Raw genomic sequence first — 15395 nt, forward strand, 5'->3', positions numbered from 1 at the left:
AGGCCGGAAGCTCGAGACAGGATTAGGGGCGGGGCAAAGGTGAGGGCAGCCCATCAGATAGCGTCATCGCCAAAGGAAAGCCAATCACCAGTCAAGCCTATTCTGAAGCCAAAGGGCGGGAGGAGAAAGTCAACAGGCCAGAACGTGAGTTGAAGCTTTTGCGTTACGGAAAGTCTACTACGGGGCGGGAAGAGGGTGGGTGAAAACTGAGATCTGCGTATCTAATTGCTTATTGGACATCTTCACCTGGATAAAGCTAGACATCTAAAAACTTCCCTCAAAAAATAAAATCTTCCTTCAAGACTTACCTCCTTCAATCTAGGTTGGATAGACTTCACAAATGTCACTACTTCAGTCCCCCACCCTGCTGCCTGCTGCCAAGTCGCTTCAGTCGTGTCCGACTCTGTGCGACTCCATGGACTGCAGCCTACCAGGCTTCTCCGTCCATGGGATTCTCCAAGCAAGAACACTGGAGTGGGTTGCCATTTCCTTCTCCAATGCATGAAAGTGGAAAGTGAAAGTGAAGTCACTCAGTCGTGTCTGACTCTTAGCGACCCCATGGACTGCAGCCCACCAGGCTCCTCCATCCATGGGATTTTCCGGGCAACAGTACTGGAGTGGGGTGCCATTGCCTTCTCCCTCAGTCCCCCACCCTGGGGTTGCCCAAATCCGTCTCCGTGTGAGACCCGCCAATAGGAAAACGTTTCCCAGAATTCCCCGGGACCTGGCGCGGTCGGAACCCAGGAACTACAACTCCCAGGATTCTGTGCCCCGTTGGGGGTGGGGCTTTCTGGGGACTACTCCCGCGAAAACGAGATGGCAGAGAGGCCGGGGTCTCGGCACCACTCGCTGTATAAACTGATGGGCTCGCCGCCTTGGAAAGAGGCTTTCAGGCAGGTGAGTGTGAGATTTGGGAGGCCTTGGCCAGGTTGTCGTCACTCCCCTAGTCCCAGGAACCGCTCTCCTCCGTAACTTCCCTTCGCCCGGCCGGGTGAAGCAAGAGTCGGTACAGGTGGATCTCCTGCCTGTAGGTCCGACCCCGGCCACCGCCCGGACACTTCCTGGAGCTTCTGGACCCTTGGGTGTGGGACTAGCATGGACCGGCCCGGTCCCAGGAAGCCTTCGTTTTGGACTCGTGTGTTTTCAGTGTGAAATGTGGCCGTGACAGCACCTCTACACCCGCTGTTGTCGGGTCGGTGGGCACCAGAGAGGCACCTTGTATACTCACCGCAATCTAGAGAGGCGTTATGTCTATCCCAAAGAGGAATACAATAATTAGATAGTATTTTTTATTTCGAAAGTGATTTCTCATTCCATTCCAAACGGTTTCTTCTGTGCCTATGTTACTAAGTCTAGCAGAATTGTAGCTTACAGTCAGCACTGACCTATCCTGAACTCAGTCTGGTTCCTGTAAATGCTGTCGCCTGTCTTTCCTGGAATTTAATGTAGTGGATATATCCCAGGAAAATAATCTGATGCTAGAAATGACTGTTGACAGCAGGATTTTTCAACCTTGGCTGTCCACAGTTTGAAGAAGATAGTTCTTCATTGTGGAGTGGGGGGCAGTTCTGGGATTGTACTGTGTTTAACAGCTTCCCTGGCCTCTACAACTAAAGCTGTGACAACCAAAAATGTCTCCAGGCATTGCCATGTGGCCGCTAGGGGAAAAGATTGCCTGAAGCTGAGTAACTGTTTAGGAAGGTGACTACCAGGGCCATATCTAGAGTAGCAAAAATTTGGAAGCAACCTGTCTTGATAGCACAGTGGATGTTGCGCTAATATCACCAACCATTCAGAAGGCTGGCATTGAAGATAGACTGCGAAGTAGGTTGATCTGGAAATACATGACCCAAGGATTGTAATTGCACCCTTTGACATATGGGTAAGGATTGGAGAGGAAAGTGCCAAAATAACAATAGTTAGGGTTAGAGTTTAAATTGCATGTCTATAAATTTCCTTTAGTGTTTTAATAACTAATCTGAGGGTTTTTTCTCCCCCCCCCCCCCCATCTTTCTCCTCTTTCCAAGGGATGCCTGGAGAGAATGAGAAACAGCCGGGACAGGCTCCTGAGCAAATACCGCCAGGCTGGAGGCAGTATGTCAGGAGGCGCTCAGAACACCCTTCTAGTGCAGGAGGTGATGGAAGAAGAGTGGAATGCTTTGCAGTCGGTGGAGAGCTGGCCACAGGCCTGGGCTCAGGTCAGGCTGGATATGTTCCTTTAGCACCAAGAATGGCAGTGTCCTCTCTTCCTGTCTCCCCATCTTCTCTAAACCCAGTCACCCTCCAGCCCCCAATCAGGACTCTAATGGCCTCTGACCCAAGTTCTTCTCCCTTTAACATTAGACTCTTCTAGATCAATTGGTGGTCCATAAATTCTAGACTCTTAATCTGCTGCATCATTGCATCATCAGTTCAGTTCAATTGTTCAGTTGTGTCCGACTCTTTGTGACCCCATGGACTGCAGCACGCCAGGCTTCCCTGGCCATCACCAACTCCTGGAACTTGCTCAAACCCATGTCCATTGAGTCGGTGATGCCATCCAACCATCTCATCCTCTGTCGCCCCCTTCTCCTCCTGCCTTCAATCTTTCCCAGCACTAGGGTCTTTTCCAATGAGTCAGTTCTTCGCATCATAATCACTTACAAAACTCAACAGAGAGAAATTTCACTCCATGGCTCCACCCCTGGAACATTTGATTCAGTAGGCCTGAGCTAGTGATCTCTCTTTTAAAAAAGGTCTCCAGGAACTTTCTGATTCTAATCTCAGCCAGGGTTGGGAACTGGGTGTGGATGGGAAACCATTTACCATGCATCAGGAAAAGCATTGGATTGGAGCTCGGTAGTTCTGGAGTTCTTTTTTTTTTTTTTTTTTAAATATTTATTTGGCTGTGCTGGGTCTAAGCTGCAGCACACGGGATCTTCAGTCTTTCTTGCAGCATGCATAGGTGCAGCATGTGGGATCTAGTTCCCTGATGAGGGATGGGCCCCCTGTGTTGGGAGCAGAGTCTTAGCCACTGGACCACCAGGGAAGTCTCAGTAGTTCTGGAATTCTGATCCTGGTTTTGCTATTGCCTCTTAATTCTGCCTCTTTGAGCTTTAGTTTTCACATTTGTAAAATTGATAATGTTGTCAGTACTGTGAGGACAGTATAAGAAACATGTGGGAAACTGCTCTGAAAACATCAAGGCTCTCTGTAATAAACAGGCATGATTTGGTGCCTGCTATGTGTTCGAGTTACATAACCACAATTAGTGTTTACAGTAACCCTCTCAGGTGGGTTTTATGTCCACGTTACAGAGGCCCAAAATGAAGCTGACAGTGATTAGAAACTTAAGGCAATGACAACGCACTCCAGTACTCTTGCCTGGAAAATCCATGGATGGAGGAGCCTGGTGGGCTGCAGTCCATGGGGTCGCTAAGAGTCAGACACGACTGAGCAACTTCCCTTTCACTTTTCACTTTCATGAATTGGAGAAGGAAATGGCAACCCACTCCAGTGTTCTTGCCTGGAGAATCCCAGGGACGGGGGAGCCTGGTGGGCTGCCGTCTATGGGGTCGCACAGAGTCGGACACGACTGAAGTGACTTAGCAGCAGCAGCAGCAGCAGTGGTCACACAGCTTTTTGGCAGAACCATATACTTAGCTGCTGCCCTACACTGCCTCCCGCAACTTTGGTGCTATTGTTTTGTCCCTGGCTGGGTGAATCATTTGTGGTTGCTTTCTCAGCATGGCCACGTTACTGCGCTGTCAGCACATTCTACAGAAGGACTGGGTTGATTTCTTCAGTTGAATCTGGGTTTTTCAAGCCAGTCTCCAAGTGTGAATCATGTGGGTCTTGTCAGTTAATTGTAACTTCAAACCTCTGATGACCCCTTTCTCTTGCAGTTGGAGGAGCCGATGGACCTGGCTGTGCTGGAGGAAATCCAACAGGAGCTGATTGATCAAGGTGACGTCTAGGAATAGTTCTTCCTGCCTATATCTCTAACTGCTCTAATGCTGATCTCATTTCTAAACAGAATGTTTTTAACTCCTTTATTTCCATCTTTAGTCAAGTGTTCAGGGGTCTCTTGTTCTTACTCTAAAGTCTTGGCTGTACTTGGCTGTCCCAGTAACAAGAGAGTCTTCAGTTGTCAGGCCTTGTGCTCAGAGCTCTCCTTCTACTGTTCTGTCCTTCAGTTCAGTCGCTCAGTCGTGTCTGACTCTTTGCGACCCCATGAATCGCAGCACGCCAGGCCTCCCTGTCCATCACCAGCTCCCAGAGTTCACTCAGACTCACATCCATCAAGTCAGTGATGCCATCCAGCCATCTCATCCTGTCGTCCCCTTCTCCTCCTGCCCCCAATCTGTCCTTATGATGCCCCTATGAGGTAGTATGAGGAGACAGTGGTGTCTTACAGGCTGCATAGCCGGTGGTGGAGTTGGAAAGTAAAACTGATTTTGTGAATCTGGTTCCTGTGTCTATTCAACCCAACAGTACTTTTCTGTTAGTAGATAAATAGTAACCTTGTCCCCTTACAGGAGAGTGCATGATCAGGCCTCTTGTGCTGCCTATCTTCAGTACCTTCTCTCCCATCTGTTCTGTACTGACTCCCCAGGGTCTTGTGACCATTCCCTTCCTGTAGCATCAGAGAGCCACAGAATGCTTAATTTAGTACCTCATATAACTAAGTCATTTATTTCACACAGGCCTGTCTTGACGAGGCTCAGTTTTGGTCATCTGTTAAAGAGATAACAGACTGCCTCTAGTTTATTTGTAGGCTTAAATAACATGTGTTGAAGACTTAGAGCGGTGCCTGGTATATAAGAAGGCTTGCGATAAATAATCGCTATTATCTTGAGGATGCAAGAGCATGAACTCTTGGCCCAGACGGCTAAAATTCACTTCTCAGCTTTACCACTTTAACTTGTGTGGCGCTGGGCTCTCCTTGTGCCTCAGTTTCTTCATCTTTAAAATAAGACTTATAGTGAAGATTAATATATATGTAAGGACTTAACATAGCATTTGACACATAATAAGTGCTATGCGAGTGTTAGCTGTTATGATTGCTGTGTTGACCCCAGTTAAACTGTAGATTCCTTGATTTTAATTTTTTATTTTCTCTTTACCCTCACCTGCAAAACCTATCTTGGTGAAAGGAAGGACTCACTAAATATTTCTTTTGGGGTGTATTTAAAAGTCCGAAGTGATAAGAATTTGCTGTGTTCTGCCTTACTCAGTCATAAGGAACCCTCTGGAATTGGGGTTGGCAAACTGTCCCTTAGGAGCCAGATTGTAATGTTTAGCCTGTTGCTACTACTCAGTTCTGCTGTTGTAGTGGGAGAACCGTGATAGCCCATTCATCAACCAAAGGAGAATGGCTGTTCCATTATAACTTTAAAAATGGAAGGTGGGCAGGATATGGCCTGTGGTCTGCTGAGCCCTACTCTGAAGTCTAGATGGTGAGCTCACCAGAAGCAGGGACCAGCCTTTTTCATCTTTGTATTTACCTAGGCCTCCCAAGTACTAGGCCTTTTTACATATCTGCTGAGTGGATGAACACACACATTCTGAACAATACGGACTGAGTCTGGGGACACTGGCGAACAGATCGCCTTAGACTTATCCAGGTGGGCCTGGCGTCAGAAACACGTGTCTGTCAGCTTTCTTCAGCTGCCTGACACTTGTTCAGCTCCACTCCTGTGGCCTCATGACTTAGCCTCATCACTTCAAAAGGAAGCAGACAGACAGGAGGGGAAGGATCCAGTAAGATGAGGCCTGACACAGCAGTGAATATCTAGCAATTGTAGTGTGGTTTTACCCTATTTCTCTTGTGTGGATGAAGCCTTTGAAAATGCATCTTCTAGCACTCGGGACAGGGCGCCAGGTGATGCAGTGACACTCCAGCTCTACTCTGCCTTGCAGAACAGTCCATCATCAGTGAGTACGAGAAGAGCTTGCAGTTTGATGAACAGTGTCTCAGTGTCATGCTTGCTGAGTGGGAAGCAAACCCCCTCATCTGTCCCGTGTGTACAAAGTAAGAGTTTTCACAACCTTTTCAGCACTGTTCGTTCCCACCCCCCACTCCAAGGTGAGTGGAACTTCCCCCAAATCTGTGGTCTGGGAAGGTGGGGGGATACGGGTCTGCTAGCTGTGATGCTCTGGGATCCCAATTCTGCTTCCAGGTACAACCTGAGGATAGCAGGTGGACTGGTCGTGTGTCAGTGTGGCCTGTACATCCAGTCTCATGTGAGTGTTCCTCACACAGGTCTTGTGTTACCTCTTTCCACACGTACCTACTTTCTTAAACAACTCCAGCAGTGTGCACAGCTTGTCCCAGCCTCACGTCCAGTTCACACACTGGTAGCTTGAAATTGGTCACAGTGGCAATACGAGACACCATGGAATTGGCAAGCTCCGTAAATCAGGATCTTCCCGGCCCCTCTCCCCAAGCCATTTGTGAGGCACTTACCTCTAGGAAGAGAGCCTGGTTTAGAACTGGGAACTCTTGTATCTGATATGCCATAAAAACTGTCCATATCTGAAGACAAAGCTGCATTCAGAATTTAAGTGTCAGTAATCTTCAAATATAGGAGTCCTCTTATCTGATATGATGTTGACCAAAAGTTTGCCAGTTGATTAAAGTGGTGAATTATACAAATGACACTGTTTCAAACATACATGTTTACTTGCCAGTCCTTGAGCGAGACTCTGTTGACTGGAGAGCTGAGGTTGAAGTCTTATGTTTCCAGTTGTTTCTATAAAGCATCCAGAAGCTGTGTACACTTTAGGATTTTTCCTCCCCATCTTTTACTCTTTTACCTAATTCAATAACTTTTTTTAAAAAAAGCATCTTTTTGTTTCCTAAACATTCCACTTACTATCACAAAAACAAAACTTTGTTTTCTTCTTATTTCATTGGTTTATATAGTATGTAATTAAATCGCTCAGTTATAGTAGCAAGTTCAGTAGCAGATCTGGGAGCTTGCTGGTTCTGGGTAAGCATACACTTGGCTGGTAGAGGCAGAAACACAGGGAGGTTCCGGAGTCCCAGCTGAGTGTTCCTGGCACGATGAGCAGCAGTTAGTGTTTTACGGCAGGAGCAGAAGAGCACTGGTTCATTTGGAGAGGCGGCCAGATGGACATTTAAAGAGATCCTCTTAGTACAGTTGTAGCGTTTTAAGGGTCCAAGGAATCAAGGCATCACGGGGAGCCAGTTGTGGACTGGTGTGAGGAGCTGCAGTTTTTCAACCTGTTGACTATGAGGCTAGTAAGATTAGCTTATAGTTTAACTTGTCTGTTTTTCAGTCTGCGGAGGTGACAGAGCAAAAGCTTCGCGCCTGTTTAGAAGACAGTGTGAACGAGCACAGTGCACATTGTCCCCACACGCCAGAATTTTCAGTCACTGAGGGGACAGAGGAGAAGTCATGTCTTCTCATGAGCTGTCTGGTAAGCCTCCCACGGGAGCCAGTAGTTGAGAGTGGGTCAGCAGTTGGTTTTATTCCCACCCTGGTAGAAAAGAGGAACTTAGTTGCATAGAAAAGTGATGCCATTTCAGTTAAAAGGCCAACCATCTCCTGAAGGGGGGAAGGACAGTGGCCACCCAGGTCGTGGAAGGAGCAGCTTAAGTGTCACTGGTATCGATGACTTTTAACCATATGCTGAGACTATCTTCATGACTGGAATAACTCTTTTTTCTACTTAAATCCAGGCTTGTGATACTTGGGCTGTGATCCTCTAGAGTCGGTCGCAGTCTTGATGCATGATCTACTGTGTTGGAAGAAAGTCCCATCTTGAGAAGTGGCCTTGTAAATACAAACCTTTTATTTATAACTTATTTAATATTAAAACATTTCAGACTTTCCTCTGTTTCATGTTTTGTAATGCAGGTTGAAAGGGAGGGTAGAGAATTAGAAAAGACAAATCACCTTGGAGATTTTATTGTCCATCATTATGTTATACAAAAATCCAGAAATAAAGGGTTTGTAGAGGGTAAATGAATGGTAAATAAGAGACAACAGAAATAAGTTAAAAGCGAATCATTTTCCATGATATTGGGATTAAAAAAAAAAACCATTTCAAAGCATGTGGGTCTGGCTTCAGTTAGGTTTTGTTCACTGGCCAAAGCCTGCCATAAAATTAAGGTGTTCAGCACCTTGCTGCCTGCTCTACTTGCTTTTGACAAAACCTTTGAGGTCTTCAAGGAAAGAAATGTACTCCTGGTGCTCCAGGGCTGTGCTGAGCTCCACCAATTCATCGGCAAAAGTGTTGTCCACCCCTCGGTCCGCAAGGAAATCCATTAGGTGGTCGTATAAGCCCTAGAAGGAGGATCATTTACTGGTTAAAAAGACCCCTGAGACACTTACTCTGATGCTTCTTTGTCCCTCCTTGGATTAGGTAGGCCCCTCCCCACCTGATCTAGCACTCACCCAATCCAGGGAGTCTGTGTTGAGTGTGTAATTTGTGTCCTTCCAGTCAGACTCGCCGGTGGCCTGAAAACTCACTTCCTTGATGGAGAAAATGTCACTCTGGTCATCCTCTTGTCCAATCTGAAGAGAGACAGTATTTGGGGAAACAGAAAGGTTTTCCAGGACAAGCCAGACTCAGGCGAAGAAAAGGGATTATTTACAGCTTGAAACCCAGATTTGAACCTTGTTCCCTCACCTCCAACTAATCTTCCCAGCTTTGCTGCTCTAAGCCAGAAAATGTTAATATCAGCTGGATGGAGCCAGGAAAGCCCCCTGGAGGCCTCCCCGACCCAGGGCTGCCAGCTCTCCACCCTACACACCTCATCTTCCGGATAGTGGCAGTCCAGCACAAGGGCCTTGCTGCTGCCGTCCTTTGTAACTTCAACCACGAAATTGGGAGTGGATGTCAATTCAGGCTGGGGAAATAAGAACAAGTCAGTAAATGTGTTTTTTGGCAGGGGTCTGGACTAAAGGTCTCAATTCAGGAGTCTGATGGCCACTGCTATTACAATATTACTTAGCCACTTGCAAGTCTTACAGTATGCCAAGAGGTTCCCAAATAAGAAGCCTAGGATCTTTAACACAGTATTACAGCCATATAACCCACTTGTTCAGAGACTGGGCTGAACGCATCCTGTCATTCCTTTCTAGAGTTGTGGACTGTGTTTTGGAGGCAGAGTATCATAATTTAGTACAGCCTTTCACTTCTATTAGCACCCTGCTTGTTTACAGAACATACAAGGTTCAGAATTAGGAACTCAGCTCTAGCCCCACCTAGGGTGCCAGTTAATTTTCCTGGGTCAGTTTCTACATCTATACACTACAAAGCTGGCTCAAAGCTCCAAAACCCCTTTCCAGATGTTTCGGGATCTTCATTACAGCCCAGGACCAAAGACTGATGCCTCTGACTAAATCCCAGAGGCCCTCCCTTTGAGGGTGAGCCAGCCAACCTCAGGGAGGAGGAGGGTCGGGGTGGGGGTGCTCTTTGTCAGGGGGGCTGGGCCAGCACTCCAGGGAGCTGAGCTGGGTCATGAGACAATACCATGCCCAACCAGCCAGAAAGTCTGGGGACCTGTGGCCCTCATACTGGCTGGTTTCTAGGCCAGGCACAAAGCTTCCTAAAATGTTCGAGGACTAAGCACCATCCAGGTCCAACCAAGAAGGGCAGCAACTTAAGGAGAGGCCTTGCCAAAGTCTCTGATGCCCCTGGCTGGTGTTTATTACCAGCCCGGGACATGTATTCCTCATGTGGAACACTCCAAATGATTTATCTCCTGATCATGAGAAGGGTTAAGACAGTTTAAATTCCTTCCTGTTAGGTGAACACAGGCCTAACGCTTAAGCCCACAGAAAACAGTTCATTAACACTTGGCCCCTGGGAAAGAAAAGTGGCCACACAGTTCTGGTGTTCTGCAAGTAAAGGCCCAAGGATGGCTGCCTTTGCCTTCTCTCCTGGCGTTAGAGTTTAAACAAAACAAAAACCAATGCTCCTTCCCTAAGCCTGTCAGAAATAGGTGGGTACAGATTGGTTACAGTGTTAGAAACTTACCTCCTGCTCCTCAGCCTTCTGCCCTTGGGAGGGTTCTTCCTCCTCACCACCGAAAGCAGGTGGGATGCTATTGTTAATGTTGAAAGTGACAGTGATCCTAGAAAGGCAACCAAAGAAAGCACAATGAAGACTCTTTTTAACTGAGTAGCTGAGTAAGTACTAAGGCTTGCTACAGTTAAAAATGCTGTTGAAACAATGTATCTCAGCCAGCTTTACATCTGATTGCCTGCATCCCACCCACAGTTGGATTCAGCAGGTCTGAAGTGGGCCTACTATATGTTGGCTGCTGGAAGTCAATTAGGCACTGTTTCCTCAGCCAAATACAGTTGTGTGTGGGCTGCTTCTGCCATCAGGCCACTATCTGGGGCTCTCTGTCAACCTTATGGCCACAGTCAGCTGACACCGCCACCCTTGTCTTTCCACGGCACCTTCCAGTGGTGGTGAGCAGATGAGAAGCTGTGGGCGTGGGCTAGAAGCCTCCTCTAAAAAAATAAATGTACTTGGCTGCACAGGGTCTTGGTTGCAAGGTGCACATGACCATTGCTATGTGTGGGATCGCTCAGTTGCTGCATGCGAGATCTTAGTTCCCTGGGATTGAACCCAGGTCCCCTGCGCTGGGAGCAGACACTTTGACCACCACAAAGTTCCAAAAGCCTCCTTTAAAAAAATAAAACATACTTGGCTAGGCTGGGTCTTGGTTGCGAGGTGCACGTGACTTTTGTTGCTATGTGTGATATTTTAGTTCCCTGATCAGGGATTGAACCCAGGTCCCCTGCACTGGGAGAGGAGAGTTTTAACCACTGGACCACCATGAAGTCCCAGGAGCCTCCTTTAAAAATCCTCCTCCATTAGAAGAAAATCTGCCTGAGAGGAAGAGAAGGAGCACTGGAGGGCTGTGGCATCAGCTGAGGATGGAGAGTAGCCCTGGCCCCAGGAAGGGGAGGCCTCACTAAGGACACCACATAGGGGAGTTCTCTGGTGGGCCACTGCTTAGGACTCGGTGTGTTCACTGCCTTGGCCTGGGTTTGATCCCTGGTCAGGGAACGAAGATTCCCACAAGCAGTGTGGCCAAAAAAAAAAAAAGAATATGCTGCTGGACAGTTTTATTCTTCAGAGCAGATGTGGGAAGTTTAATAAATGACAAAGCGGGCACAAACACCACCTAATGACAATTTTAACTTCACCTGACATATCATATTCCAAAATTTGAATTGAAAATTGAGTGACACTTGGAACGAGCACTGCTAGGTTGCAGACAACGCTGCCCTCTGAAGCCACGATAACTGGTGCCTTGCCAGATAGAGATTTGATGTACAGGCACAAAACTGTGGACCAAACTGACCCCTGGACAGAGAAATGCAGTTATGTTCAGCAGCCCATTATAATGGTCCCAAACCGCCTATGACTTAGCTTAGGAGAGTGGTTTGGGTCATGTTACAGACTACGCAATCGACCTATGAGGGGGAAACGCTACGCTACTAGGCAAAACCACCAGCCTGCTACTTCACAGCACATGCGAAACTTCAAAGCAGATCATGGATTTAAAACAGCTTAAGCAGGTCAAAGGCTTCCCTCTTTTCTAATGAAAAACTATACTGCAACCCCACCCTGTTAATTATCTTGCTTTCTCAACTGTAAACAGAACAGGGAGGGGGGTGGCCTTTTAGAGCCTGAGTGTAGAGCCAGCAGAGTAAATCCGATTCTGTTGGCATCTCTGAATTTGCATGCCTAAGTTGTGGGCAAGGCAGAGCCTCACTCACCAGTAAGGGCTCAGTGCTGCTGCCTCTACTGGTCCAGAAGACTCCCAGGGGCTTGGCTTCAAGGCTACTGGGGTGATGTTCATTCACTCAGTCGTGTCTGACTCTTTGCAACCCCATGGACTGTACCCTGCCAGGTTCCTCTGTCCATTGGATTTTCCAGTCAAGAATACTGGAGTGGGTTGTTATTTCGTTCTCCAAGGGATCTTCATGACCCAGGGATCAGACTCACGCCTCCTACATGGCAGGTGGGTTCTGAACCGCCAAGCCCCTGGGGAACCCCGCTACTAGCTTGCTGTCTCCTTGTTAACCGCCACAACACATTACTGTGCAGTGAGTGAGCGAAAAGGAGCCTAAGAAGTTATCCAAATGAATCCTACCATCTCTGGGAAACCAGGAGTCGGTCAAGCACCTGTCTTAACTAAAGGTTGCTGTGGATACCTCACAGCAGGTCCTGCAGGTTTATGGATGTGGTCCCCTGGGATCCATAGGCCCCTGGTACTTACTTTTCTCCAGCAACTTTCCGCACTAATTTGGCTTCCGTCCCATTCACTTCCAGTTCCCAACCTCCTGACATTTTGGGGAGAGACTTATATTTCTGTATCTTCTTTTCCTCCTTGATCTCATCGCTGAGGAAGTCAACGAAAGCTTTGTCTCCTACAATGGAAATAAGTTACAGAAAGAGCCAATTAGTCTAAAACGGAAAATGACCCCGTTACTACAAGCAGAGACCACGACTTAGTCTGTTTTTTCCTAATACTTCTATTATTAATAGTGGCTCTGTGGACTTAGCCCAACTCATATCCGTTAAGCCTCAATTCCTTCATCTGTAAAAATGTAAGCTATCAGTGGGAAGCTGAGCATGGATTCTAGGAAAGTGATCCCCAATAATGAACTTCTCACCACGTTTCAAAATAAAGCAAAAAAAAAAAAATTGCCACTACCCTTTCACTTGCCAAGAAACCTCACCACGCTACTTCTAACCGCGACCTTGGGCTTTCGCAAAGTTCCATTTTCGAGAGACTGAGGTAAAGCCGGCCTCCAGGACTTTACAGTATCTCTCCTCGCAAAGTCAAACAGGGGTGGGGGAGGACAGGAAATGTTATTAAGCGTGGGTTTAACTAGCAGGTCGACCATCACTGGGAGAATGTTCCGGACCTCAGGAGCGGCTCCGGACTGTCCATTCAGGTGGTCTACACCTCCCAGCCCCTCAAGCCCCCGGCCCACGTGCATGAGTCTCACCTTCGGTGTGCAGTCCGCTACAGCCGCAGCCGCAAGCGCAGGGCCCCCGAGGCTTCAGGAGGCCGGGCAGCTGCACCGACCTCGCACGCACGCTGAGCAGCCCGAAGGGCCGGGCGCATGGCCGGGACGCGGGCTGCAGCCGCGGCAGGGAGGGCGCGGCGGCGCGGAGACCAGCGACGGCAGTACCCAGGACGCGGGGCACGCAGCGCAGCAGCTGGAACATTTTCGCAGCGGAGGCGGTGGCGAACACGTGCAGATTCGAAATACAACTCTCGCTCAGAAGGACAACTCCTTGTCGCTGCGCCCCCTAGATCTGGGACCGCCGCCGGAAGTCCCGCCCCGCGGCCGGGAAGTGCTTCCGCGCCGCCGCTTTGCAGACCAGAAGGCACAGTGGGCAGGACCCTGCCCTCTGCTGGTGGCCTCCGGTGTAGCCTCCCAGGGAGGCTTGGAATCTGATTCCTAAACTTCTTTAGTTCCTTGAATCTTCAGGAACTAAAGTTTAGGAATCCTGAAATGCGAAGTCAAGTGGGCCTTAGGAAGCATCACTACGAACAAAGCTAGTGGAGGGGATGGAATTCCAGTTGAGCTATTTTAAATCCTGAAAGATGATGCTATGAAAGTGCTACACTCAATACGCCAGCAAATTTGGAAAACTCAGCAGTGGCCACAGGACTGGAAAAGCTCAGTTTTCATTCCAATCCCAAAAAATGTTCAAACTACTGCACAACTGCACTCATCTCATACACTAGCAAAGTAATGCTCAAAATTCTCCAAGCCAGGCTTCAACAGTACGTGAACTATGAACTTCCAGATGTCCAAGCTGGATTTAGAAAAGGCAGAGGAACCAGAGATCAAATTGCCAACATCCGCTGGATCATTGAAAAAGCAAGAGAGTTCCAGAAAAACATTGACTTCTGCTTTATGGACTACACCAAAGCCTTTGACTGTGTGGATCACAATAAACTATGGAAAATTCTGAAAGAGATGGGAATACCAGACCACCTTACCTGTCTCCTGAGAAATCTGTATGCAGGTCAGGAAGCAACAGTTAGAACTGGACATGGAACAACAGACTGGTTCAAATCAGGAAAGGAGTAAGTCAAGGCTGTATATTGTCACCCTGCTTATTTAACTTATATGCAGAGTACATCATGTGAAATGCAGGTTGGATGAAGTACAAGCTGGAATCAAGAGTGCCAGGAGAAATATCAATAACCTCAGATATGCAGATGACACCACCCTTATGGCAGAAAGTGAAGAGGAACTAAAAAGCCTCTTGATGACAGTGAAAGAGGAGAGTGAAAAAGTTAGCTTAAAGCTCAACATTCAGAAAACTAAGATCATGGATGGCATCTGGTCCCATCACTTCATGGCAAATAGATGGGGAAACAATGGAAACAGTGAGACTTTATCTTTTTGGGCTCCAAAATCACTGCAGATGGTGACTACAGCCATGAAATTAAAAGATGTTTGCTCCTTGGAAGAAAAACTATGACCAATCTAGATAGAATATTAAAAAGCAGAGACATAACTTTGCCTACAAAGGTCCGTCTAGTCAAGGCTATGGTTCTTCCAGTGGTCATGTATGGATGTGAGAGTTGGACTGTGAAGAAATTTAAAAGAATTGATGCTTTTGAACTGTGGTGTTGGAGAAGACTCTTGAGAGTCCTTTGGACTGCAAGGAGATCAAATCAGTCCATCCTAAAGGAAATCAATCCTGAATATTCATTGGAAGGACTGATGCTAAAGCTGAAACTCCAATACTCTGGCCACCTGATGCAAAGAGTTCTTTTCATTGGAAAAGACCCTGATGCTGGGAAAGATTGAAGGCAGGAGGAGAAGGGGACGACAGAGGATAAGATGGTTGGATGGCATCACTGACTTGATGGACATGAGTTTGAGTAAGCTCCAGGAGTTGGTGATGGACAGGGAAGCCTGCAGTGCTGCAGTCCATGGGGTCGCAGAGTCAGACATGACTGAGCAACTGAACTGAAACTTCTTTAGCTGAGTGACTCTGAGTCCGGTGTCCCAGGACTGCTGTTTAATTGGCTTCTCTCCAGTGCCTGCTTACTCTCCAAATTTCCATCTACTTTTCTCAAGCATGACCAGGCTTTCTGTGACTTCGTGGAATGCACTCTTGCTGCCTTCGACTCCCAAAGCCAGCCTCTGAGGTCATGTCCCATGAAAGGCCTTCCTGGCTCTTCCTCCTCTCTTCCCTGAAAAACCAGAACTCATGCCTCTGTGACCAGGTCTCTGTACTTCTTTTCTCAGCAGAAACCTCCTGGCATTGCTCGTTTACCTGGCAGCTGGCCCTTACCCCCATCAGACCTGGAGCTCCTGAAGGCAAGATGCCTGGTTAATTTTTGCAGCCCTCCAACCTTACACCCAGGTTCTGATGGAACA

At 47.6% G+C, this 15395-nt stretch overlaps 2 protein-coding genes across 5 annotated transcripts; one reads left to right on the forward strand and one right to left on the reverse strand.

Moving 5' to 3' along the window:
• Positions 1 to 70: 70 nt before the first annotated feature.
• On the forward strand, positions 71 to 7840 carry RPAIN (RPA interacting protein). Of its 4 annotated transcripts, none has more exons than XR_015148025.1 (7): positions 71 to 897; positions 2028 to 2198; positions 3885 to 3945; positions 5844 to 6067; positions 6162 to 6225; positions 7285 to 7425; positions 7688 to 7840. XR_015148025.1 is itself a non-coding variant. In XM_086359497.1 (7 exons), the coding sequence occupies exons 1-7, from the start codon at positions 817 to 819 to the stop codon at positions 7715 to 7717; spliced, it is 660 nt and encodes a 219-aa protein (XP_086215623.1). In that variant the 5' UTR covers positions 71 to 816; the 3' UTR covers positions 7718 to 7840. The 4 variants fall into 4 exon arrangements, 1 of the variants encoding a protein (XP_086215623.1); XR_015148024.1 differs by having other exon boundaries at positions 5844 to 6013; XR_015148023.1 differs by having other exon boundaries at positions 5902 to 6067.
• Positions 7841 to 7900: 60 nt separating this feature from the next.
• Positions 7901 to 13328, reverse strand: C1QBP (complement C1q binding protein). The gene is made up of 6 exons (XM_086359495.1): positions 12993 to 13328; positions 12257 to 12407; positions 9994 to 10090; positions 8765 to 8860; positions 8406 to 8525; positions 7901 to 8294 (listed from the first exon to the last, which is right to left on the reverse strand). The coding sequence occupies exons 1-6, from the start codon at positions 13213 to 13215 to the stop codon at positions 8145 to 8147; spliced, it is 837 nt and encodes a 278-aa protein (XP_086215621.1). The 5' UTR covers positions 13216 to 13328; the 3' UTR covers positions 7901 to 8144.
• Between the last annotated feature and the right edge of the window lie 2067 nt (positions 13329 to 15395).

Source organism: Bos grunniens, chromosome 19 (genome assembly GCF_055505025.1).
Source record: "Bos grunniens cultivar Pamir isolate PY7600 chromosome 19, Bosgru_T2T1.0, whole genome shotgun sequence".
NCBI lineage: Eukaryota > Metazoa > Chordata > Mammalia > Artiodactyla > Bovidae > Bos > Bos grunniens.